Below are 24231 nucleotides of genomic sequence, written 5' to 3' on the forward strand. Positions count from 1 at the left end.
ATCCATCTGGCCCAATGCCCGCCCCTCCACCCCATTTCTATTGGCTCTCCAGAACTGAGATGTGCCACTCAGCTCCAGGTGGGGACTTCCCAGTTTCTCTCTCTCTCCCTCTCCCACGTACACACAAAACAGTAGCCTAAAGCAGGGATGAAGAATGAACACTTCTTAAATTGCAAGAACATTTAGCCAATAGCATTAGAGTTCTGCCTGGACTTGAAGTTTAATTCACAAAAGCTTCACTCTCTCAGCTCCTTGCCATCCCAGGAAAAGTCTCACCTCAGCTTGCAGAGAGGTAGGAGGTAGCAGGGGCACCCTATGCGGGTCTGGAGGCTGAAGCAGCCTGGCGAGAGCAGCAGGGACCTGTGTGTGCTCATAGAGAAGCCAAGCTTCCTCTCCTGGGCTGCTCAGCCACTGCCCAGGCTGTCCCTTTGGTGAGGTCATCTTGGGGACTTCTTGGGAAGACCATTAGGACTCCCACAGTGGGGAGATGCCGGAACTGGAAAGATGTCAGAAGTCATCCAATCCAAATGAGGATTAGATAAAGTAATTGAGGCCCAGGAAGCAATCGATTTGCTCAAGGTGACAGAGAGATCCCATGAAAGAGCTGGGACTAGCACCAGGTCTCCAAACTCCTGCCCAAGGCTCTCTCCCAACCCACACCACCCGCCCTCAGGCCTTTGCTGATCTGGGCCCTAAATGCCACTGGATTGGGCAGGGAAAAAGCATTTTGGACAGAGTTCCTAGTCTGGCTAGCTACTAGGTATTGAAATCTAGAAAATACAGTATTCCTAAAGTGGGGAAGTTACAAGCCTCAGAATGAAAATGCAACCTCATTGCCAATTACAGCTTTAATGCATTACAGGTTGAAAATCCTGAATTAAAAACTAAACTGAGGCAGGGCACGGTGGCTCACGCCTGTAATCCTAGCACTCTGGGAGACCGAGGCGGGAGGATAGCTCGAGATCAGGAGTTCGAGACCAGCCTGAGCAAGAGAGAGACTCCCCTCCCCCCCCCACTAAAAACATAGAAAGAAATTAGCTGGACAACTAAAAATATATAGAAAAAATTAGCCAGGCATGGTGGTGCATGCCTGTAGTCCCAGCTTCTCGGGAGGCTGAGACAGTAGGATTGCTTGAGCCCAGGAGCTTGAGGTTGCTGTGAGCTAGGCTGACGCCACGGCACTGTGGCCTGGGCAACAGAGTGAGACTCTATCTCAAAAAAAAAAAAAAAAACCTAAACTGAGGGGGGAGCCGCACCACTCTACCACCTCCCATTCACTGGGTCACCGCACTTCCACCTGCAGAGCTCAGTGTGCTAGTCCTGTGAGTCTGAGCGAGAGGAGGGGACCGCTCTCCCAGGAAATGACCAGCATCTAAACTCGGGCCTGCCTTGAGGGTCCAGGAGGTTTGGGGTATTTGTGTGGTCGTACAGGGTGTGGTTGGGACCAGAAGGCTCTCGGTAATGATCCAATGAACAGTGCAGCCGCCTCCTGGGTGGTGCGCCCCACTCACCCGCCCGCCTCCTACTGGACCCCGCGCCCGGAGCGGCTCAGAGGAAGAGGTGGGCGTGGTCCCCGGACCCTGGGCAGCTGGAGGTCAGCCGGTCACAGCGAGCCTTGTAGAAGTCGCGCTCCCGTGCCAGGCGGGCCACTTCGGCCCGCAGCGCGTCCAGCTGTGCGGCCAGGCGGGCGCGCTCGGCCTCCAGCCCGCGCCGCTGCTGCAGCCGCTTGGAGCGACAGGCCTGAGCGTAACCGCGGTTCTTCAGCGTGCGGCGCCTCTGCTTCAGCCGCAGCGCCTCGTCGCGCCCGCAGCCCCGCAGCTGCCGGTTTAGCTCCCTCACAGACATCGAGACCAGCGCCGCGTCCGAAAACCGCTCTGCCAGCTGCGGAAGGAGAGTGCGGGGGGCGGGTCGGCGCCGGGTCTCACTCGGCTCCCCACTGAGGTCTCTGCGCCACCCCGGCCGGGCTCTCGGGAAAGCTCCGCCCCCGGCTCCCACCTTTACCAGAACGCTCGTCCTCCTACAGAAGCGCAGTCCGGACCCCGCCCCAGGTCCCGACTTGCCTTGCCCTCCCACGCCCCCACCGGCCCTCGCCACCAGACTCGCGCCCCTTAAGGCCCGCCCCACGGTGCAGGCCCTGCCTCCCACGGTCAGGCGAGCCAGTCGCGCACCTGAATCCCGCGCCCCCCTCCGCGGGCTGCCGCATCCGGCTCCAGGCCGGGTGTGCCCAGCGAGTCCCGCGCCCAGACAGACCCCGCCCCTCCAACGTGCCACGTCTCCCAGTCCTGAAGGCCACAACCCTGTGACATTAAAAGGATTTGGATTACACCCTAATGCCCTCAACACCCCCGTCTGTGTCTATAATTAATAGGATGTGTCCCGATCCTTCCTGAGAAGCTTGGGTGCTGGGGAAGCACAAAGTCTTGAAAAGGCCAACCTGAACCACCATCTTCACCCCAATCCATTCTGCACACCACCTTTTCCTTGGTTTCCGCCCCCCCATCCCCCTACCCTCTCCCCGCCGCCACACCCGGTAATCGCCTGTTCCCCAACTCAACCCTTCCTCTTTGGGTCCTCTTCTATCTTCTCCCTGTTCCTCCTGATTCAGCCTATTCATTTCTCTCCATTTTGAAAAAAGAGAGGAGCAGAATTTAGTTTTCTCTGATTTTTTTCAAGGGCCCTTCTTCCTTTCTCTTTCTCCAGTCCATAAGCCTCTCCACCGACTCTCCTTCCTCTCTTGGGCTGTCCCTCAGCCCAGCTTGCTGATCACTCACCTGGGCATGTTGGGCTCCTGCCTCCTCTGGGCTCCCTGGGTAGTAGCTGTGGGGACCCTCAACAGGGACTGGGCCCTGAGCCTGCAGCAGCTCCACCGCCTCTTCAGGACTCAGTCCCAGGGCCTCCCCAGCCCCTAGCTGCTGCTGCAGAGTTGCCAGCCAGTACAGCTCTTCCAGGCCTGGCCGGGGGCCCTCTGTGGCCCCCATCATGCCTGGTTCACTGAAGGTGGGTGAAGGAGGCACTGAGCTGTAAGGTGTGGAGCCCAGTGAGGCTGTGGGGGGGCCAGACCGTCCCTCAGAGGGCTCCCGCTTTACCTCAAACTTCATCAAGTCAAAGTCATTGACATATTCCATGGCCAGGGGGCTAGGGGGCAGTGCCATTCTGGGGCTGGCCTGCGAGGAGTGCACCTGCAAAAAAGAGGAGCAGTCTGGAGCACATAGAGGCTGCCTGCCACCCCCTTCTCCAAATCCCTCTTCCCCCAAAGCCCAAGTGCCCTGGAGCCAGAGTTCTGGGAGGCCAGAGTGATGGTGCATCCCTGTTTCCTGCATAGTCACCTCCAGGTGGAGGACACCCTTTCAGGTGGCAGGGGCTCCTGACAGGGGACAAGCATCTGAAGGCCTGAAGGAGCAAGAGGACAGCACAGCCTGTTGCCCTACTAGTGCCTCTGGAATCTATGAAAAACAAGAGCAATATGGCAGTGCTCCCAGCCTAGTGCTGAGACATGCTGAGAGGCTCTGTCATCTCAGGAGGCATCACTCCATTTCCAAGCAATTAAAAAAAATTGCTTAATTAACTGTGACAGAGTATGTGTATATTTTAGGACAGTGGGAAGGCATGTGGATTTTAAGATACAACAACAATGTGCTATTATACCTCTCTACCTCTCAAAGCACTAAGGACAGCACCTTGCATATAGAAGGTGCTGTCCTCAGTGTGCATTTATTCTATGGATTAATCAATCAATGAATCCTTTTTATATGAGCAAGAGACTTTATAAGTAAAAAAGAAAGGTCCTAGAATTAGTTTTAAAAAGATCAGGACTGAGTGGTCACCATCTGTCCTCAAGGCCAATCTCTCCAAGATTGATTTCCCTCCTATTCAGAACTTGCCATGTTATGTGAACTTGAGCAGGTCATCTTTACCTTTCTGACCTATTTTCCCTTCTGTTCAGCCAGGCTTTATAACATTTCCCACAGAGTGTTCTGTGGAACACTAGTTCTGAAGAATACCCATGAAGATAATTTTGAGAAATGTTGCCCACCTCTTGCAGATTCACAAAGCACAAGAGCATATTGAATCCAAGAAGTGCTTCGGTAAACCATCTATTCAACTTCAACACAGAGTGTCCCAAACTTGTGTCACCAAGGAACTCTCCTTTCTGTTAGCAACTGTGTGGCACATATTCACCTTAGGAACCTCTGAGATGACCTCGGAGACCCTTCTGAAAGTCCCAAGCTCTCACCTAGCTCCCTATTCCAACAGCCCCACCCCCACATCCAGAAGGGGCAGGGCAGGGAGGGCCCTTCCCCAGGGCTTAGACTTTGGCTCCATCTCAATGCCCAAGCCTAGGTAGCCCTCCTTCCAACCACATCTCAGACCCCCAGGCCTCTCTCTTTCTCTCCCAAGGAAGGGTTGCTGTCCTCTCGATGGAGCCCCTCACCTTTGAGAGGATGGAAGGGACGGAAACAAAGGCACGGATTGAAGGAACTGGTCCTTGGCAGGAGGAGACAGTGAGACACCGAGAGAGATGTCCAGGGAGCACTGGACGTACAAGGAAAGGTAAGTGGGGAGAGTTGCTCATCTTTCTGATGTGATAGCAGTGAGGGGACATAGGCCAGTCAGGGTGGGAGTGGGGCAGGGCACAGAGTGTGAGGACTGCTGAAAACAGACAACAGAGAGCAGACAGCAGGTGCTGGAGAAGGGGACTCTAGGTGAGAGGCCTGGCACCCCGGTGGGCCCTGGGCATACTCACTTTAGGGAAGGCAGAGATGATGTGGTCAGTGCCAGAGCCAAGCAGGCACAGCTTCCCCAGAGACTGGAGGCTCCATGGAGCAGGGCCTGGTGCCTCTGTGCTCAGAACAAGGGGGCTGTGGGCACAGAGCCCAAAGGGCACTCTTAAAGGGCCAGCTCTCTGAGGTCATCTGTGGTCCTCAGGCCTCCAACCAATGAGGTAAGGGGATCATTTGCATATCTCACTGGCCCGGGGGTTGGGGACTGGGAGAGGACAAGTATGCCTGTTCTCAAAGAAGGAAAGGGGTGTCTTTCCCACCAAAGCTTCTCACTGATCTGACTCCTGGTTCCCCAGTACAGAGGGCCAAATGGACTCCAACCAGCACCCCTCCAAGTGAACACAACCCTCAGCCCTCTGCCACTTGAAGCTCCCAACGCCCTCACCTTCCAAAGCCCCTCATCAGTGTCTTTGGGGAGTACAAGCTCTCCTGAACCCACTCTCACCTGGACTGTTGGGTCTCTTTCTGTTTTCAAGAATGCTCCCATTTCTGCCTTTGCCCCACCTTCACCCTGACTGGCGTTATGCCCCTCTTAGCCATCGCATCGGAAAGAAAAGCAACTTTCCCCGGGGAGAACCTCCAGGACTGGGCCATCCCATCCTCAGCCTCTCCCACTCTTGCCCCAGGACAGGCAGACCAGCTTGGGAGAAGGAGAAGAGAGAACAGGGAACTCTGCTCCTTCCTTCCGGGCCACTAAGGAACACTGAAATCTAGTCACCACCAGTCCATCAGAGACACTTTTGTAACTGCCCTCACACGCCCTCACCTTTTCCCTGTGTGTGTCTCTGCCCCTCTCTCCTCCTCACTCACTCATTCGAGTTCCCAGATGGCTGGGGGGTGACCTACATTTTCAGCCTAATCCCCTAACACCTCTTAGAGCTATCATCCCCTAGTAGGAGTTGGAACAGAGATACTAGGAATTAGCCAAGGAGATGTTTAAACCTGTCCGAAGCTGTTTAAATAGGGTCTGTGCTAGAATAGAACTCCGAGTTAAGGCTATTCCCTAACTTCTGAGGACACCTAAATATTCCCATGGGGTTAAGAGTCCTCTTTCCCAACCCAGAGAGAGACATGGGTGTCTGTCAGCCCCAGGGGTCATCAGTTATAAAAAATACCTCCCAGCCTCAGGTGTTGGGGAAGAGCTGACAGATGCAGATGATCTGAGATAGTGGTTTTCAAAATGGGATCCTCAGAGTAGCAGCATCAGTATCACCTGGGAACTTGTTAGAAACACAATTTCTGTAGTCTCAAGTCAACCTACTGAATCAGAAACTCTGGGGGTGCAACCCAGAAATCTGTATTTTAACAGGCCCTCCAGGCAATTCTGATGTGCACAAAAATTTAAGAACCCTGGTCTACAGAATGTCTATAGCCAACCCAGCTCCCTACACACATATTAGAAGATCAGGTGACATCACTCTCTTCCCACCCCTGAGCCTTTGTTTTATGGAGCAGTGATCATCATCATCATTCAGATAAAAAGGCTTCTGTGTGTGATTGCCCGATCTAGTGCTGATTTCTCAGAAGAATCAAAAAGCCTAAGGCCTGGGAACCAACCACAAAACAGGAACAGGGATTGCGGAAACAGGGAACCACACACAAGCCCGTGGACTGCAGCTCTATGGTAGACACTCAGGAAAGAGACACCAGAATTTCCCTGGTTGGGGAAGGAAGGGGAAGTGTTGAATACAGGCCCTTTTTCATGCACGCTCTGGCCTGGCCAGACACTTGCCCCCATCCAGCAGCTGTCAGATCTGCTCTGATCCTCTTGTTTACTGGAGGGCTCAAAGGAGGTGGGAGGGCTAAGCTGCTAACGGGCTAAGGGAGTCAGACTAAACAAGCTCAGGCAAGTTGAGCTGTGAGGGGCTCAGACCAGGCACCACTAACCAGGGAAAGGAGTCAGGGGAGTGAGAGATGGACTCAGGCCAGGCCAGAGGAAAGGACCAAGAGGACAGAGGGGAGAGGCTGCAGCAGCCAGTGGGAACCCAGGAGGTGGAGCCCTTCCCAGGGGGTTACTTGGAGATTGGGAAATAAATATTGAGACTGACTGGCTCAAGGGCAACTGAGGACAGGGAAGTTGGGATGAAAAAGATGAAGCCAGGCCGGGCGCAATGGCTCACGCCTGTAATCCTAGCACTCTGGGAGGCTGAGGCAGGAGGATGGCTTGAGGTCAGGAGTTCGAGACCAGCCTGAGCAAGGGCAAGACCCTGTCTCTACTAAAAATAGAAATGATCTGGACAGCTAAAAATATATATAGAAAAAAAATTAGCCGGGCATGATGGTACATGTCTGTAGTCCAGCTACTCGGGAGGCTGAGGCAAAAGGATCGCTTAAGCCCAGGAGTTTGAGGTTGCTGTGAGCTTGACGCCACAGCACTCTAGCCCGGGCAATAGAGTGAGACTCTGTCTCAAAAAAAAAAAAAAAAAAAAAGAAAGAAAAGAAAAAGATGAAGCCAGGGCAGTCTCCAGGAATGACAGAACAGAGGAAAGGAGGCTAGGAGACTAGCTAAGGAGGCAGTAAGTATAGACCTGGGAGAGAGGGCGGAACAAGTCAGGGGTTCCACAGGGATTTGGATTAAACGGAGAGAGCGATGCAGACACATGGAAGAGATGAGCAAAGGGCCATGGGAAACTAAAGAAAGAGAGGAAGTCTTCCAGGAGGGGACCAAGAAGGGAGTAAGGGACAGCAGGAAAGGTGAAGAGGAACAAGGGACCAGAAGAACAAAAGTGACAGAAGATAGGGACAGAGGTAAGTAAGATTGGGGACCAAGAACTAGAAACCAATGCAGGGGAACAGACACACAGTTAGCTGCAGAGGAAGACCAGTGGCCAAAGGACAGAAAGGTAGGAAGATATGGACAGAGGGATATTGGACCATGAGGAAAGAGGGCCAGGCAGGCAAAGGGCCTGCAGGAGTGGGATGGAAAACGATGAGGAAGGAGAGATGAGACAGAGTCAGCATTCCAGGATGCCACCCTCATCTCCTGTCCTGAACCCCCATTTTTGGAAACCTGTGAGACTAGTTCTCCTTCCTAGTTCTGCCCCTTGGTATCTAGATCTTCAGTAGTAGATCCAAATCCTCAAACCTTTTCCTGATGCACCTCCTACATTCACTGACAAATATGTGTGAACTAAAATAAAATTGTAAGGCTCCCCGCCCCCCACCAGCTGACTGAATAGACCTCCTCCTGGCCAAGAGGACACCCTAAAACTGAGTTGCCAGCCAAGAGAGGGCGGTCAGACGTGCCCCATCATGCCCCCCTACCCTTCTTGTAGCTATCCTTTGTAACTCACTGCAGGCCTAAGGCTATAAGACAAACCTACAGGTCCTCAATTTATATAACAAACATATGGCCAGTAGCTTGTCTCTGATTAACAGACTTCCTTATCTTAATTTAAAATATTCCAAGCCTTTACACAAAGCCTCATTTTTTTAACCAATTACAAGTCAAAGAGTCTTTAAACCCACCTATTATCTGCAAGCCCCACCCCCCCCACTTTGAGATGGCCCACCTTTTCAGGCCAAACCAATGTATGCCTTCCATGTATTGATTTATGACTTTACCCTGTCTCCTGAAATGTATAAAATCAAACTATAACCCAACCCCAGCGAGTCCACTTGCTCAAGGATTCTTGGGCATGGCTCTGGGTCATGGTCCTCAAATTTGACTCAGAATTAACCTCTTTAAATTATTTCACAGAGTTTGGCTTCTTTACCATTGACATATGTATTAAACACCTATTCTGCTCTAGGCATTAGGAATACCTCAGTAACTTCGACTGACACCAGCCCTGCTTTCATGGAGCTCACAGACTGATGAAATAGAGAAACATCAAATGATTGCCCTTAGGCCCAGGCAAGAGTGGCCCCTGCCCTGGGCCCTGTGCTTTAGAAGGCTCCACTCTGGCCCTCCTCTTGCTGTGTCTCACCCCATGGGTGAGGAGTACAACTCTCCTCTGCCCATACCCCAGTCTCCTGAAGACCACACTCCAGATTTCTAGGAATGCCCCACCCAAAGGGCCCAAGCCCACCTTTAGGGCCCACATGGATCTCTTCCCTGGGTTTGCCCTCTCATGGCTAGAACATACTGCTGATGCATACATCCTGAGGTCCAAAGGGTGGCCAAGGGGTGGCTGCTTGCAGTTGGCTATGGACACAGTTGGGATGGGCAGACAGAAGGTCCACATGCTTGCACCCAAAGCCCCTTGCAGTCCAAGATGGTGTCAAGGGTGGGAAGAGCAGTGGGTCCAGCTGAGATCCAGTGGCCAAAACTGTCTCTCCCTACACCACCAACATTCTGGTGCAGAACTCTGAGGATTCCAAATAAAATCCAAATTTGAACCTTGCCTTTGAGACCATTATGAAGTATATATTTTCAAGGTAGAAGAATAAAACATATTTTGTTTAACAGTTTGTTCACTTGAGTTATACATTTTAAATATTTAAACACAAGGTTTGTGGGCCTCTATTTGTACTCTTGCCCCAGGCCCTACATATGTTAGAGATATGCCTACATAAAAACAACCCACTTTAACTGAGATGAGTGTGCTATGAAAGGGGAAGGGCAGGGTGCTATGAGATTTTATTTCATGAAGACCTAATCTAACATGAGGAGGTGGGGAGTGGTATGTTACAGGGACAGGTTGCCTGAGGAAGTCACATTAAACTGAGACTGGTCAGGGGACCCTGCCTGGAGAGTGGAGATTCCAGGCTGTAGGAACAACACATGCAAAGGCTCTAAAGCAGGAAAGAGGTAGAACGTGTTCAGGCAACTGAAAAAAAGACCAATGTAGCCAGAGACTAGAGAGCTAGAAAGGTGGAAGGATTATGATAGGTAAGGTTGGAGAAGTCAGCAGGGGCCAGATCATGCACAGCCTGGTAGCCACGTTAAGGATTTGGGCTTTATTCTAAGAGAACTGAGAAGCTACTAAAGGGTTTTTTGCAAAAATAGGGTGTGATCAAATTTGTGTTTGAAAAGATCACATGGGCACTTTGTGTTTGTGGAGAAGGGCAACAGTGGAATCAGAGTCAGGTTAGGGGGCTAATACAGTATCCAAGTTGAGTCTGGGGAATATCTGCACCTGAAAACACAGTCTGAGATAGAACCTTGTGTACAGGTGGTTTACTGGGGAGGCTTTCAAAGAAAGTGAGAGCAGCAGGCCTGGGGAGAGGGCAAAGTTGAATTTCAGGTGCAATCAGCTAGGCCCAGAGGAGTTCTGGGGTTGGGATGGACTTTCAGAGTTGTCCCAAATTGAGGCAAGGGGGCTAGGCCTCTGTACCCCTATAACAACCAGTCACTGGATACACACTGACGCTGGAAAGGGGGCATTGCATTTGGTGAGACCCTTCCCTTTAGCCACAAATAGTGCTCAAGGAAATAGTCAGCTGCAAGCCATCACCAGCCAACACTCAGCGGCTGGGACAATGACTGCCATGATCCTGAAGTGGGGATCTCGGCTGCTGCCCACCACAGCATCCACTACAGGGAGTCTGAGACATGCAAGGGATGAACCCAGGGGGCCCCTGTGGGGAAAATGCAGACCAGGGCAAGACTGACCACACCATGCCCCCTGGTGGTACTCCTTGGACACTGGGCCAGCTGGCGGGCCAGGCTGGGGGTGGGGTGGGGTGGGGTGGGGGGAGGTCTTGCAGCAGAGAACTGAACAAAAGTGTGTGGCAGATAAGGGGTAATCAGCAGTGCAAGGAAATCCTCACAGGGGCCCCTTGCTCAGTCTGCCTAAAGCTAAAGAAGTAATGGTGGGGAAGAAGGATTCACAAACGTGGAACTTGTTCATTCTTTCATTCAACCAACATTTATTAGGTGCCTATTACAGGCCAGATACTGCTAGGAGCTAGGATAAAACCAACACTGAAATTTGAGTAGTGAGGACTGGGCAGATGCAAAAGTAACTGCAGTATAATAAAGCGTGATAAGTACAAAAATATAGGTATGTACATGTGTCAACGGAAAAAAAGACCAAACTCTGTAAAATAATTTTAAAGAGATTTACTCTGAGCCAAATTTGAGGACTATGACCGGGAGCCACTCCCAAGAATCCTTGAGCAAGTGGACTCAGGGTGTGGCCAGGTTACAGCTTGGTTTTACACATTTCAGGGAGACAGGGGTTACAGGGAAAGTCATAAATCAATATGTGGGAGGCATACATTGGTTTGGCCCAAAAAGGCGGGCCATCTTGAAGGGGGGGCTTACAGGTTATAGGTGAGTTTAAAGATTCTTTGACTTATAATTGGTTAAAGACATGAAGCTTTGTCTAAAGGCTTCCAATGTTTTAACATAAGGAGCTGTTTATCAGAGATAAGCCACCAGACATATAATTGTTGTGTAAATTGAGGACCTGCAGGTTTGTCTTGTATAGCCTTAGGCCTGTTAATGGGTTACAAAGGATGTCTTCCAGAAGGGAGGGGGGCATGATGAGGCATGTCTGACCTCCCTCCTCCTGGCAGGCAATTTAGTTTGGGATATCCCTTTGGCCACAAGGGAGCCCATTCAGTCAGCCAGTTGGGGCGTGAGCCTTAAAATTTTATTTTAGTTCACACATGGGATAGAACCAACACAGATGAAATAGAAGTTCATTCTAAGGGGCAAACAGAAAAGGCTAATGTAGCAGGCGATGTTTAATTTGAGTCCTAAGGGGCAGGAAGAGGCCACAGGAGTGCTCTGGAAACTGCAGAGTTCAGTATGTAGGAGTAAAGGAGGCAAGGTGGGAAGGTAGAGATGATAACATTGGCAAAATAGCAGTCAGATTATGAAGGTCATGTGTTAGAGGAAGCCTTGAAGAGATTGTAAGCCTGAGGGTGATATAATCTAATTTTTTAATGACAGATCAAGGGGGATAGTATAGGATTTCAGGTGTGTGGGGGGACTTGGTAATTAGAGTTAAAGGACTTGGATTCAGATGCCATTTCTCCTGCTGACCAGATATGTGACTTACCCTCTCTGAGCCTCAGCATCTGTATCTGTAAAATAGAGTTGTTGCAAAACTGAATGAAATTATGCGCACCTACTGTCCACACCATAAATGTTATTCCTCTCTCTTAACTCTCCAAAGTGAATTTATGCACATAGGTGGGAGGGGGGCTTAGTGGAAGGAGGGGGGTGGTGTTTGGAGAGGTGCCTTGGAAGCTATTACCTGAAGCCAGATGAGAGATAAACTCTGAACTAAGGCAGTGGCCATGGGGATAGACACAGATTTGAGGACTAATCATTAAGTACAAATCCAAAAGCATTGGTGTCTGATGGGCTATGGAGGGTAAGAAAAGAATAGTCCAGACTAAGTCAGGTTCCCTCTGGGCCAACTGGCTAGATGGTGGTGCCATTTGCTGAGATAGGAAACTATGGGAGCAGGAGCATGATTATGGACGAGATGATGACCTTTAGCTCAACCATGCTGCCAACAGTGTGCACACCCTTAGGCCCAAAGGGTGGCTAAGAAACAACTGCTTGCAGTTTGGATGCAGGGACTCAGCGGAAGAGGTCCAAATACACATATGTGTGGTTGAGTGTAGGCTGGAGCCTGAGTGGGAAGAGATGGGGACCAGCAGCATGCCCGTGGCTGGAGGCAAGCTCTTCTTATCCTGCTGTGTTCCAGCACAAAACTGAGAAATCTGAGAATTAGGATTGTTTTTGTTGCAAGTGGCATAAATTCACTTAAAATTAGCTTGAGCAGGAGAAGAAATTTATTGATTCCTATAAGTGAAATCAGGAATCTGTTGCCCTCCACTCCTCTGCTCTGCTTCTTCCAGGCTGGCTTCTATCTGTGAACTAAAATGAAATCGTAAGTCTCCCCCCCACCGCCCCCCACTGGCTAACTGAATGGACCTCCTCCTGGCCAAGAGGGTACCCTTAAAACTGAGTGCCAGCCAAGAGAGGGAGGTCAGACAGGCCTCCTCATGCCCCGCCCCCCTTCTTGTAGATATGCTTGACAGGCCTAAAGGTATGCAAGACAGGCCTAAGGCTATGCAAGACAAACCAGCAGGTTCTCAATTTTCACAATATATGGCCAGTAGCTTGTCTCTGATTAACAGACTTTCTTATGTTAACTTAAAATATTCCAAGCCTTTAGACAAAACCTTCATTTTTTTTTAACCAATTACAAGTCAAAGAGTCTTTAAACCCACCTATACCCTTTAACACCCCCCCCTTTGAGATGACCCACCTTTTCAGGCCAAACCAATGTATGCCTTCCACGTATTGATTTATGACTTTACCCTGTCTCCCTGAAATGTATAAAATCAAACTATAACCCAACCACAGTGAGTCCACTTGCTCAAAGCTTCTTGGGTATGGCTCCAGGTCCTCAAATTTGGCTTAGAATAAACCTCTTTAAATTATTTTACAGAGTTTGGCTTCTTTTCCGTTGACATGTCTCAGGCAGGCTCCTGCTTTGCAGGGCTAAACTGACACCCCGCAGCTCCAACCTTAATTCCATCAGCTCAGCAACCCCAGCAGAAAGAGAGCTTGCTTCCAAAGTTCACAGAAAAAGTGCCAGAGACGGATCTCATGCCCATCCCTGAACCTCCCTGATTGCTGTGGCCACAATGAGGAATATAAAATTGGCCCAGCTGACAGCCTACCCCCAGAAGGGGTGAGGTCAGACCCACGTAACCATACAGACAAAGGAGATGGTTCCCCAAAGGAAAATCAGGGTGCTATTACCAGAAAGGGGGAGCAGATGCTGAGCAGATGCCCACCATAGACAGGCTGAGTTTGAGGCGCTATGACATTTTTGGTGATATCCAGTGATCTCAAGTTGAAGGGAGATGTCTGAATGGAGACATAACTTAAGAAATTACCTGAGGACTTTATGGGGGTGGGGGGTGGGGGCAGATGAGTTCCTCAGCGCAGTGGGGAGAGAATGACCAGAGCAGGGGACCATCTCCCTGGGATGGAGAGATCCCATTTCATGGTAAGGCAGAAAGGACCCCTGATCAAGAGAAGAAACAGAGATTTAAGAGTTGGGGACTAAGGAGACCTTAGCAATTGGGGCCTTGGAAAACAGAAAACCATGGGGCTCAGAATGGCCGGTCCCCAAGAAGAACTGGAAAGGCAATGCCCAACCCCTGAGCTTCTAGACGTCTAGCCCCTATGGGCTCCCGCCCCGGGCCTCGCCGCTCGTTCCTAGCTTGTTGCCATCCAAGGTATGTCTCTTAGTCGCTATCTCCCGGGAGCAAGAGTCCTCAAAGTTACATCATATGCAGGGGGCGGGGCCTCGAAGTCGGGGGCGAGGAGCGACCCAGTCCTCCAATGAGAGAGAGAGGTTTGGGGGCTGGGCGGCGGCCGGGCTGACCTAGGAGCTGGAGCCCCGGGGCCGGGGAATCTGGCCCGCAGGCGGGGCGGAGGGAGGGTCGCGCTGGCCTCGCTGGGTTCCGCCCCTGCGCCTGCCCGCCTCCTTTTTAAGCACCTTCCGCCCAGCCTCAGCTCTGGCTCGCCTCTCGGCGCTCTCTCCTTCCCCGCCTTCCATACCTTCCCGGCTCCGCTCGGTTCCCGCGGCCACCCCGCAGCCCCCGCCCAGGTGCCATGGCCGCTGTGTACCGCCCCGGCCTGCGGTGAGTGACCCCCAGCCCGGGGCCGACCCGCACCTTCCACCGCGCTCGCCCCCTCGGGGCTGCCGGTTGCGCTCCTGCTCGCAGCCTCCGCCGGGTTTCCCATCCTAGGAGGAGGCGCGCAGGGGCGACTGTGCCTCGATGCCGGAGGTCAGCCGCGCCGGGCTCCTGGTTTCCGTCCGCTCCTCCCTCTCTCGGCCTTGCCTGTCTCTGACCGCGCCGTCTCTATCTGCCACTCTCAGAATAACTTCCTCCCCCGCCTCGCTTGCCTCTGCTGAGCCCTGTCTCCGTGTATCCTCCTTCCCAGATGTAACTCAGACCTCGGAGGGGCTCCCAGCCGGCGCCCCAGGGTGCTGTGAGAAACAGTGGCGCCCTGGGGGCAAGAGTACATGAGCCCCTGGGGGACTGAGCTCAGGGCTCCCTAAAGAAGGTAGAAGGTAAACATCCATTGCTGGCCTCCCTCGGACTGGAAGCCCAGCGCAGCCAGAAGGACCTGGGGCGGGGTTTGGGGGCGGGGGTTGGCAGGGTGGAAGCCAGGTGGGAGGAGGGGGCAAGTCGCCTTAATGTCTTACATGGCTGGCTTCTTCTCTGCCTGGGCCTAGAGCCCCTAGGCTTGTCCTGCTTGTCTGCCAGTCCCCTTACACGGCCTCCTCTCTACTCTCTGTAGCCTCCCCTCTCCCCAGCTTTTGTCCCAGAGTCTGAATTGACCCATATATCTCCCATAGGCAGCTCCACTTGGCCAGGCCTTGTGGGTGGTCCCTGGAGGAACGGCAGAAGTTACCACTTGGGGGACTGGAGGAGGATATGGGGGCTTCACAAGAGATAACTTGAGACTTGTGTGCCTTTTTTTTTTTTTTTTTCATCTTATTATTATGGGGGATACAGAATTTCAGGTTACATACACTTGTGTGCCTTTAAAATTAATGTTCAGGGAAAACAACTCTCTGAGGCAAGAACAGACCCAGGTCCCAGTAGCCCTCCTTCTCTGCCCCTGAGGCCACACTGGGTGTTTATCCTGCTCAGACCAGTGGAAACCACCCCAGGGTGGAAACCCGAGCCAGGCTCACGCTCCCACATCCATGGTCTGAGTTTCTGCCTTCCCCAAGCTTACACCGTCTGAGTCTGAGCTTCCTGCAGTCTCATGTTCCGCCCTACGACCACCACCAAAGCTCTCTAGGCATGTGGCCTCTAGGAAAGAGCCAGGAGAAGCACAGGCTCATTCTGTCCTGGGTGTGTGGGGGCCGTTTCTGGTGGGAGAGGCCCAGGCATAGGAGGAGGGTAACTTCCCTCTCTTGGCCTTTGCTGTCTCTGGTTCACTCACCTTGGGTCCAGGCCAATCAGAGCAGACCCTGCTTCTCTCTCTCCCAGGGGTGTGAGAGGAGAGACAACAGGGCCCCTACCCTCCTGGGAATCAAGCCATGAACTCTAGCCAGTGACACCCATTCCCCAGTGGTCAGCCTTCTACGCAGTTTGAAAATACTTACCAGATGGCCAGATGGCAACATTTTATGCAATCATTGTTGGTCCAGGTGGGCAGCAGCAGATTCAGTGCCTGGAACTCCAACGTCCAGTCACCAGTTCTTGCTGCAAGAGCCCTAATCTAGAAACCTGGCACTGGAAGAAGCCTGTACCACCTCAAAGACCGGGTGCTTTGCTTGAGGCTTTCACAGTCTTAAGCATACATGCCAGAAGAAAAATATAATAAAAACACCTGCCATATTAACTTGTAAAAAACTATACTTGAGAATGGGAAGAAAATGGATGAGGCTTCAAACACCGGACACATGAAGCTGTCACCTGGGCATAGTTTCTTGACACTTAGACTAAAGGCACCTGCTTATTTCCAAACATTGACCAGACATAGTTAAACATGGACATGGGCATATGCCTTTTTTGCTCACTTGGCCATACCTGTCCCTTGCTGACCAGGGGACACCCTCATTGAACCTCATAAAGGCCACAAGATACATGTGGCCTGAACCCAACATGCTCTTCATGGTGTCTGCACCCAGACATGCTTTAGCACGCTCGCCAGAAGCCCAAGCTCTCTGTCCCCCTCCAAGGCCTTGTTCAGCCTCCATGACAGCAGCTAGCCCATCACCTCCCTGTTTCCTCTCTTGCAGGCTTAGCTGGCATGGGCTGAGCCCCTTGGGCTGGTCATCATGCCGCAGCATCCAGACCCTACGAGTGCTTAGTGGAGATCTGGCCCAGCTGCCTGCTGGGGTTCGAGACTTCGTGGAGCGAAGTGCCCGCCTGTGCCAACCAGAGGGCATCCACATCTGTGATGGGACTGAGGCTGAAAATACTGCCACACTGACCCTGCTGGAGCAACAAGGCCTCATTCGAAAGCTCCCCAAATACAATAACTGGTAAGCCCTGAACCCAGCAGCCTGCGAGATGGGGGCAGCTAGTTGGACTGAGGCCACTGTGGGTTCACCAAAACAGATTTAACTGGACCATCCCAATGGAATGAGCATGAATGGGAGCTCGGGGAGACAGGCTCAGGAGCTGGGATTGGTCTGTATTTTTATATTAAATGAAGAAGCTGATACAAATAAGAGCCTTTGCTTTTTTTTCCCCCCTCACCAGTTCAGTGAGCTTTTGGCAGGGGCAGACACCCCCAGAGGCCTGGCACCTTGGGGAACCACCCCTTAAATGGAACAAAGCCCAGAAGAAGGGACTGAGATGTGATTGTATGGGGGGAAAATAAGGCCAACAGAAGACCTGGAGTCAAAGTTGGACTTGAAAAAGTGGGTGTGGGGATGAGGGAGACCCACTGGCCACCACCTTCCTGACAGTCCCCTCTCCCCCAGCTGGCTGGCCCGCACAGACCCCAAGGACGTGGCACGAGTAGAGAGCAAGACGGTGATTGTAACTCCTTCTCAGAGGGACACGGTGCCCCTCCCGGCTGGTGGGGCCCATGGACAGCTGGGCAACTGGATGTCCCCAGCTGAGTTCCAGCAAGCTGTGAACGAGAGGTTTCCAGGCTGCATGCAGGGTAACCAGGGCAGGGACACAGAGGCAGGGGCACTGAAGGTATGAACAAGTTTGGAATCCTTCATCCAGGGGATGCTTTCCTCCACAGGGCGTACCATGTATGTGCTTCCATTCAGCATGGGTCCTGTGGGCTCCCCACTGTCTCGTATTGGGGTGCAGCTCACTGACTCAGCCTATGTGGTGGCCAGCATGCGTATTATGACCCGGCTGGGGACACCCGTGCTTCATGCTCTGGGAGATGGTGACTTCGTTAAGTGTTTGCACTCCGTGGGCCAGCCCCTGACTGGGCAAGGTGAGTGCCTGCTCAGCCTAAGAGAGGACCCAGGGGACTTCTTGTACTCAAAGAGAGCCCCAAATCCTACCTATCCACAGACCCTAAAAACCTGTCCTCTCTCACATCCTAATTCCCAAGATCCAGGGCAGCAGTCTGGGCTTGGGGTGAGATGCTGCTGCCAGCAGTCCCATGACCCCATTGTCCCCAGGGGAGCCGGTGAGCCAGTGGCCATGCAACCCAGAGAAAACCCTGATTGGCCACGTGCCTGACCAGCGGGAGATCGTATCCTTCGGCAGTGGCTATGGTGGCAACTCCCTGCTCGGCAAGAAGTGCTTTGCCCTGCGCATTGCCTCGAGGCTGGCCCGGGATGAGGGCTGGCTTGCGGAGCACATGCTGGTGAGGGCCTGGTGCGGATCTCAGCAGCTGTAGGCGGTGAGGCATTTGGGGGGGGTGGGGGGCAGTGGTGATACCTGGCTAGTCTGCCTCAGCCTTGCCTCCTTCCTGCCAGGTGCCAGGCTGTTGGGCAGAGATTCTACTCAAAGGTCAAAGCTTTGGCCCCAGGCTGCCAAATGTTGGGGCTTCCCCTGCCACTACTCCAGGCCTGATGGCAGGGCCGTGCACATGTTAACCCCTAGCTGTCCTTCTGCTTGCAGACTATGCCCTAACCTTTGGTGACCTCCTCCTGTTCCCACCTCTCCCTAACACACAGATCCTGGGCATCACCAACCCTGCAGGGAAAAAGCGTTATGTGGCTGCCGCCTTCCCCAGTGCCTGTGGCAAGACGAACCTGGCCATGATGCAGCCCGCGCTGCCTGGCTGGAAAGTGGAGTGTGTGGGGGATGACATTGCCTGGATGAGGTTCGACAGTGAAGGTGAGGGTCCCTTGGATTACACTCTCGATTCAGCCCCTAGGAGTCCCCCCTCTAATGTCCATGGTGAGCTTTGTCAGGAAGACCTTTCCCCATACCTCCAGCAGCCCCAGCCACCCTAGAGACACAAACCTTTCCCGCTCAGCTCTAGGGTCCAGCTCAGGCCAGGGAGAGGTGGAGCAGGACCCTCTTCAGTCTCACATGTCAACATTGCCCAGTCGATCCTTCCTTTCTTTCACTTCTCCTCCTGACAGGTCGACTCCGGGCCATCAACCCTGAGAATGGCTTCTTCGGGGTGGCCCCTGGCACCTCTGCCACCACCAATCCCAACGCCATGGCCACAATCCAGAGTAACACTCTCTTCACCAACGTGGCTGAGACCAGTGATGGTGGCGTGTACTGGGAGGGGATTGACCAGCCTCTTCCACCTGGTGTCACTGTGACCTCCTGGCTGGGCAGACCCTGGAAACCTGGTATGTGGGGTGGGGAAGTTGTGACACAGCCCCCAGAGTTTAGCACTTTAATATTTGAGAAGCCTTCTCCACAACCTCCGGCCATCTTCTTGGATCCCTGGGAGGCACAGGAAATTATGAATGTTTGCGGTTTCTAGTACCAGGCAAGATCCAAGTTCATGTCCCAACTCCACCAGTCACTGGTTTTGTGATTCAACTAAGTTGCTTAACCTCCCTAAGCTTTAGTTTACCCATCAGTTGAATGGGGTAGTTATTATAGTGCCTATCTCCTGAGGTCGTTGGAAGATTAAATAATCCGTAAAAATGGTTTAGCACACTGCCGAATACATAGTAAATTCTCCATAATAAATATAGGCTGGATTTTAAAATAAATAAGGAAAAGGAAAAGGAAGGACTGTTTTGAAAGTTGCTACAGAAGGAATTGGGCTCAAAGCATAATTCATAAAGTTTGGCCCATTAGGAAAGGAGGAAGCCTGCCTCCTCCCCTGTCCTGACTCTCCTCTTGCCACTTGGCTCTCACTGTCCTCCTATATAAGAACATAGTCTAAAAGTCAGTATCATTACCCTCACCTTTCCCCTGTCTCTCCACACAGACACCCTAGTCCTTCTTACAGACTAGATCAGACCAGCACTTTAGTCTTTCCCAGAAGCTAGTTTCTTAATCCTGTCATTACCCCGGGTGCCTTGGGGCCCCGTCTCTCCCCCGACCCTATGCCTTGGACTTTCAGCTTTCTTTCCATGCCCTTCTGTACTCAGAGAGCCCAGAGACAGTGGGGGTGGCGCGGGGGGGCGGGGCGGGCGGCAAAGAAGAGCATGGCAGGGGAGGGTGGCCTTGTGGTCACTGAAGCCTATATTCAAGTTTGCCACGCTGGCCTAGCAGTCACCCTCCTCCGCTCATCTAATCACCGTTTATTTTCTCTAACACCATCATTAAGCCCCCTGAGCCTTCCCACCCAACTGAGGAATCCAAGAAACTTTAATCATTCCCCACAGGCCAGTTCCCCAGGCCTTTAATCATCTCTGGATTCAGGGGTATAACTAGGGCATCTTGTGCCCAGCTTCAGTTCCCAGGACGATACCCTATCCCAGGGTCCGGCGCTGGGGGTGATGAGGGATGGCTCTTATCTGAGAGGGGAGATAGGAGCTGGGGGGTGGACAGGATGGGAGTTTTGGCTCCGTGGCTCCCTCGCTCCCCAGGTCTGACTGGCAACCTCCAGCAGAGAGGCACTGAGCCCATTCAAGGCCCCACGGTGGTGCTTCACGCACGTGCCACTGACGTGGTCCCAACCCTCTCCAGAATACCAGGTTATGTGCCTGAGTTTTTCATGCCCTACTACTCCATCAGGGTCTAAGCAAGCCCGGGGAAATCACCAGAATTCTGTTAGCTTTAAAATCAATTCCTGTTTGCATTTTGATAGGTTAGAAGATTCTGTCTTCCCTGGTTTGCTGATGGAAAGTCAATTATCTGAAATACTGACCTGACATTCTTAGTTTTTGCTTTAGGATTGAGTGTTTGTTTATTTATTTTTTAATTCTTCAATGCCTCCATAAAGGGTGTTTATTTAAATAGTAACCTCGTAAATAAAGAAATGGTTTTCCTGGGGAAAAAATTGTTATAACCTTACACCAATATCTAACTCCATTCCCTTGAGCACCGGTCAATGCCAAGTGCCTATATCTTGGCATAAACATTAGTGCCCTGCAGAACTCCCAATTCCTCTCCCACTCTTTTCTCACATAGCTCAGCTGGCAGCATCAATATGGCTAAATAACCTGGTCTTTTGGGAGAGATGTTCTGGCTCCCTTCTTTCTGCTCCTTTTCACACAAGGTTGTAGGCAGCTGACGGGGCAAAAGGAAATTGTGCAATAACATGTGCACATGTATGTGTGTGTTGGGGGTGGCCTTGGAAGAGATAGTATTTGTATTTCCTCTGCCAGGTGACCAGGAGCCCTGTGCACATCCCAACTCTCGCTTTTGTGCCCCGGCTGGCCAGTGCCCCATCATGGACCCAGCCTGGGAGGCCCCCGAGGGTGTCCCCATTGACGCCATCATCTTTGGAGGCCGCAGACCCAAAGGTAAACAACATGGGTGAAAAACAACATTTTACCCATGGCATCTGGGTAAAAAGTGCAGCTCTGTATTAGGGCCCACCTCCCTCTTGTACTTAAAGCTCAGGGAGCCTCAGCCTGCATCTCCAGCTGTAGCTGTGCCTCCAGAGTTCTCCCTGGTGAATGCAAAATTGAGGGCAGGCATGGGGTCTGAAAATGGAATAGCTGAGGTCCTAGGAAAGAGCCTACGAGTCAAGATCACCAGAAGGGATGAAGTGAGGGTCCAAAGAGAAGGGCTGCCTGTGACCCTGTTTATTGGTAATCTAGGGGTACCCCTGGTATACGAGGCCTTCAACTGGCGTCATGGGGTGTTTGTGGGCAGCGCCATGCGCTCTGAGTCCACTGCCGCAGCTGAACACAAAGGTGAGTGCCTTCCCCATTGCTCCCTCTCCCCGTGTGCCCACGTCATCTCCCTCCCTTCCTTCTCGAGCCAGACCGTCCCCCTGCTCACTCCTGGAGTCCTCAGTGGTCCCATCTCTTCCCACTTCTACCTTTCCCCTATTCCTTCTCTTCACCTGCCCTGAGAATAATCCAGAACCATAAACCTTTCACAACTTCCTCTAGCTGGATGCAGAGTGAGGAGAAAGATTCCTTACTCATTCTGCTTCCCTCCTCAGGGAAGATCATCATGCACGACCCATTTGCCATGCGACCCTTTTTTGGCTACAACTTTGGGCGCTACCTAGAACACTGGCTAAGCATGGAGGGGCGCACGGGGGCCCGGCTGCCCCGTATCTTCCATGTCAACTGGTTCCGGCGCAATGAGGCAGGCCACTTCTTGTGGCCAGGCTTTGGGGAGAATGCTCGGGTGCTAGACTGGATCTGCCGGCGGTTAGAAGGGGAGGACAGTGCCCGAGAGACACCCATTGGGCTGGTGCCAAAGGAAGGAGCCTTGGATCTCAGTGGCCTCGGAGCCATAGACACTACTCAGCTGTTCTCACTCCCCAAGGACTTCTGGGAACAGGAGGTTCGTGACATTCGGAACTACCTGACAGAGCAGGTCAACCAGGATCTGCCCAAGGAGGTGTTGGCTGAGCTGGAAGCCCTGGAGGGACGTGTGCGCAGAATGTGACCTGAGGCTCCAGTCCAGTAAGAGGTCACAGCACCCCCGATCTGGGAATAGGGGAGCCGCCAGACTTGCAGAAAATATGAGCAATGTGATATTAACTAACATCTTCTGGGTGCCATGAGACTGGGCCACAGACCTTCCCCCACACACTGTCCAATAATAAGAGATGGTCATCTATTTTACACATTTGTGCTGTTTTCATTTCCCACCCATCTTCACAGCCTTCCTTCTAACACCAATCTCACAGTCGTCTTCTAGTCCCTGGAAGAAGTATAGCCTGGTAGAATCAAGAATCTATCTTGGGCTGGGCACAGTGGCTCAAGTGGCCTATAATCCTAGCACTCTGGGAGGTCGAGGTGGGAGGATCGTTTGAGGTCAGGAGTTCAAGACCAGCCTAAGCAAGGGGGAGACCCTGTCCCTACTAAAAAAAAAAAAGAAAAATAGAAAAAAAATTAGCTGGGCATCACAGCACACACCTGTAGTCCCAGCTACTCTGAAGGCTGAGGCAGAAGGATCGCTTGAGCCCAGGAGTTTGAGGTTGCTGTGAGCTAGGCTGACGCCATGGCACTCTACCCCTGGGCAACAGAGCGAGACTCAGTCTAAAAAAAAAAAAAAAAAAAAAGGATCTGTCTTACAGGCAGCTCCACCACTGAGTCACATAAGTAGGAATTGCTGGAAGAGGGCACTATCTGCTCTGTGTCCTGTGGTCTTAAAAAAAAGGTGAGGGCCTCAGCAAGCTGCTCAGTACAGCCTCCAGGCCTAAAATTCCTGATCTCTCACTCAGACATGTGGAAGCTTCTACAACCCATTTCCAGGGGAAATGGTTCCATTATCAGTTCTCAAACTTGTTCTTTCCCCACCTGACCTAGAACTGGGAGTCACAAAGTATTCCTGAAAGCATATTCAATATTAAGACAGTGACACTTCTATAGCACCTTCTGTGTGCTAGGCACTGTTCTGAGCACATTACAAAACAACTCTTTGAAGGGAGGTACCATTTTACAAAGGAAGAAACAAAGGCAGAAAAGTTGAGTAATTTGTCCAAGGCCACACAGTAAACAATAGAGCCAAGGGTAAATGATAATTGCATAGGCATGTCTCTCATAGCAGCATAGACTTCTAGAATAATAAGGACCTTAGAAGTCACCTATTCCATGATTCTCAAATTTAAAAGTGCATATGAATCACCCGGGGACCTTGTTAAAATGCAGATTCTCACTCAGCAAGTCTGTGATAGCCCAGAGATTCTGTTTTTCTTACCAGCTTCTGGGTGATGCTGTTGCTGCTGGTCTGGGGACCACAGTTTGAGTCACAAGGCCTTAGCCTAAACTCATATGAAAACAACTTTGGAGAGAAGTCAGAAAAGGAAGGCCAGTGTGGTGGCTCACACCTGGAATCCTAGCACTCTGGGAGACCAAGGCAGGAGGATCACTTGAGTTCAGGAGTTTAGACCAGCCTCAGTAAGAGCAAGACCCTCGTCTCTACTAAAAATAGAAAGAAATTAGCCAGGCTACTGAAAATAGAAAAAATTAGCCAGGCATGGTGGTGCATGCCAGTAGTCCCAGCTATGCGGGAGGCTGAGGCAGGAGGATCGCTTAAGCCCAGGAGTTTGAGGTTGCTGTGAGCTAGGCTGACGCCACGGCACTCTAACCCGGGCAACAGAGCGAGACTCTGTCTCAAGAATAAATAAATAAATAAGAAAGAGCGACAGTCCCACATGAATCAGGGGCATCACGTTGGGAAAATTTCCCCTGTGATCTCGATCAGGCTGAGTGAATGTCTAAACCAAAGTGGGTGAGATGGGAGTCTTTACCTAGAAAAAGGAAACAAACTTCAACAAATAAAATGGAATTATTGGGAATTCCCTCAAAAGAAAAACCTAGAAAAGAAAACAAGTGTTCTTGTAGAAAATGCCAATGACCAGCTACAATGTGTAAGGAAAGAAATCTAAAAGTCAAAGAGGATCAAATGCTAGAACAGAGTTAGCAATGGAGAAAAACACACAGCTAAGTCCTCAGCTTCATAAACAGCATGTGATAACTGAAACAATACCATCGGGGCAGCACAGCACAGCTACTAAGCACATAGTAGACTC

General features: G+C 51.7%; 2 protein-coding genes across 4 annotated transcripts; one reads left to right on the forward strand and one right to left on the reverse strand.

The window, feature by feature from the left end:
- Window positions 1–1548: 1548 nt before the first annotated feature.
- On the reverse strand, window positions 1549–3152 carry NRL (neural retina leucine zipper). 2 transcript variants are annotated; one of them, XM_069463726.1, is made up of 2 exons: window positions 3087–3152; window positions 1549–1881 (listed from the first exon to the last, which is right to left on the reverse strand). In XM_069463726.1, the coding sequence occupies exons 1-2, from the start codon at window positions 3150–3152 to the stop codon at window positions 1549–1551; spliced, it is 399 nt and encodes a 132-aa protein (XP_069319827.1). The 2 variants fall into 2 exon arrangements, with proteins under 2 accessions (XP_069319827.1, XP_069319820.1); XM_069463719.1 differs by having other exon boundaries at window positions 2772–3152.
- A 10988-nt stretch (window positions 3153–14140) lies between these two features.
- On the forward strand, window positions 14141–22318 carry PCK2 (phosphoenolpyruvate carboxykinase 2, mitochondrial). Of its 2 annotated transcripts, none has more exons than XM_069463741.1 (10): window positions 14141–14730; window positions 16469–16714; window positions 17159–17343; window positions 17431–17634; window positions 17825–18012; window positions 18326–18488; window positions 18740–18958; window positions 20897–21034; window positions 21335–21430; window positions 21685–22318. In XM_069463741.1, the coding sequence occupies exons 3-10, from the start codon at window positions 17286–17288 to the stop codon at window positions 22137–22139; spliced, it is 1521 nt and encodes a 506-aa protein (XP_069319842.1). In that variant the 5' UTR covers window positions 14141–14730; window positions 16469–16714; window positions 17159–17285; the 3' UTR covers window positions 22140–22318. The 2 variants fall into 2 exon arrangements, with proteins under 2 accessions (XP_069319842.1, XP_069319837.1); XM_069463736.1 differs by having other exon boundaries at window positions 14141–14348.
- The last annotated feature ends 1913 nt before the right edge of the window (window positions 22319–24231 follow it).

Source organism: Eulemur rufifrons, chromosome 2 (genome assembly GCF_041146395.1).
Source record: "Eulemur rufifrons isolate Redbay chromosome 2, OSU_ERuf_1, whole genome shotgun sequence".
Lineage (NCBI taxonomy): Eukaryota > Metazoa > Chordata > Mammalia > Primates > Lemuridae > Eulemur > Eulemur rufifrons.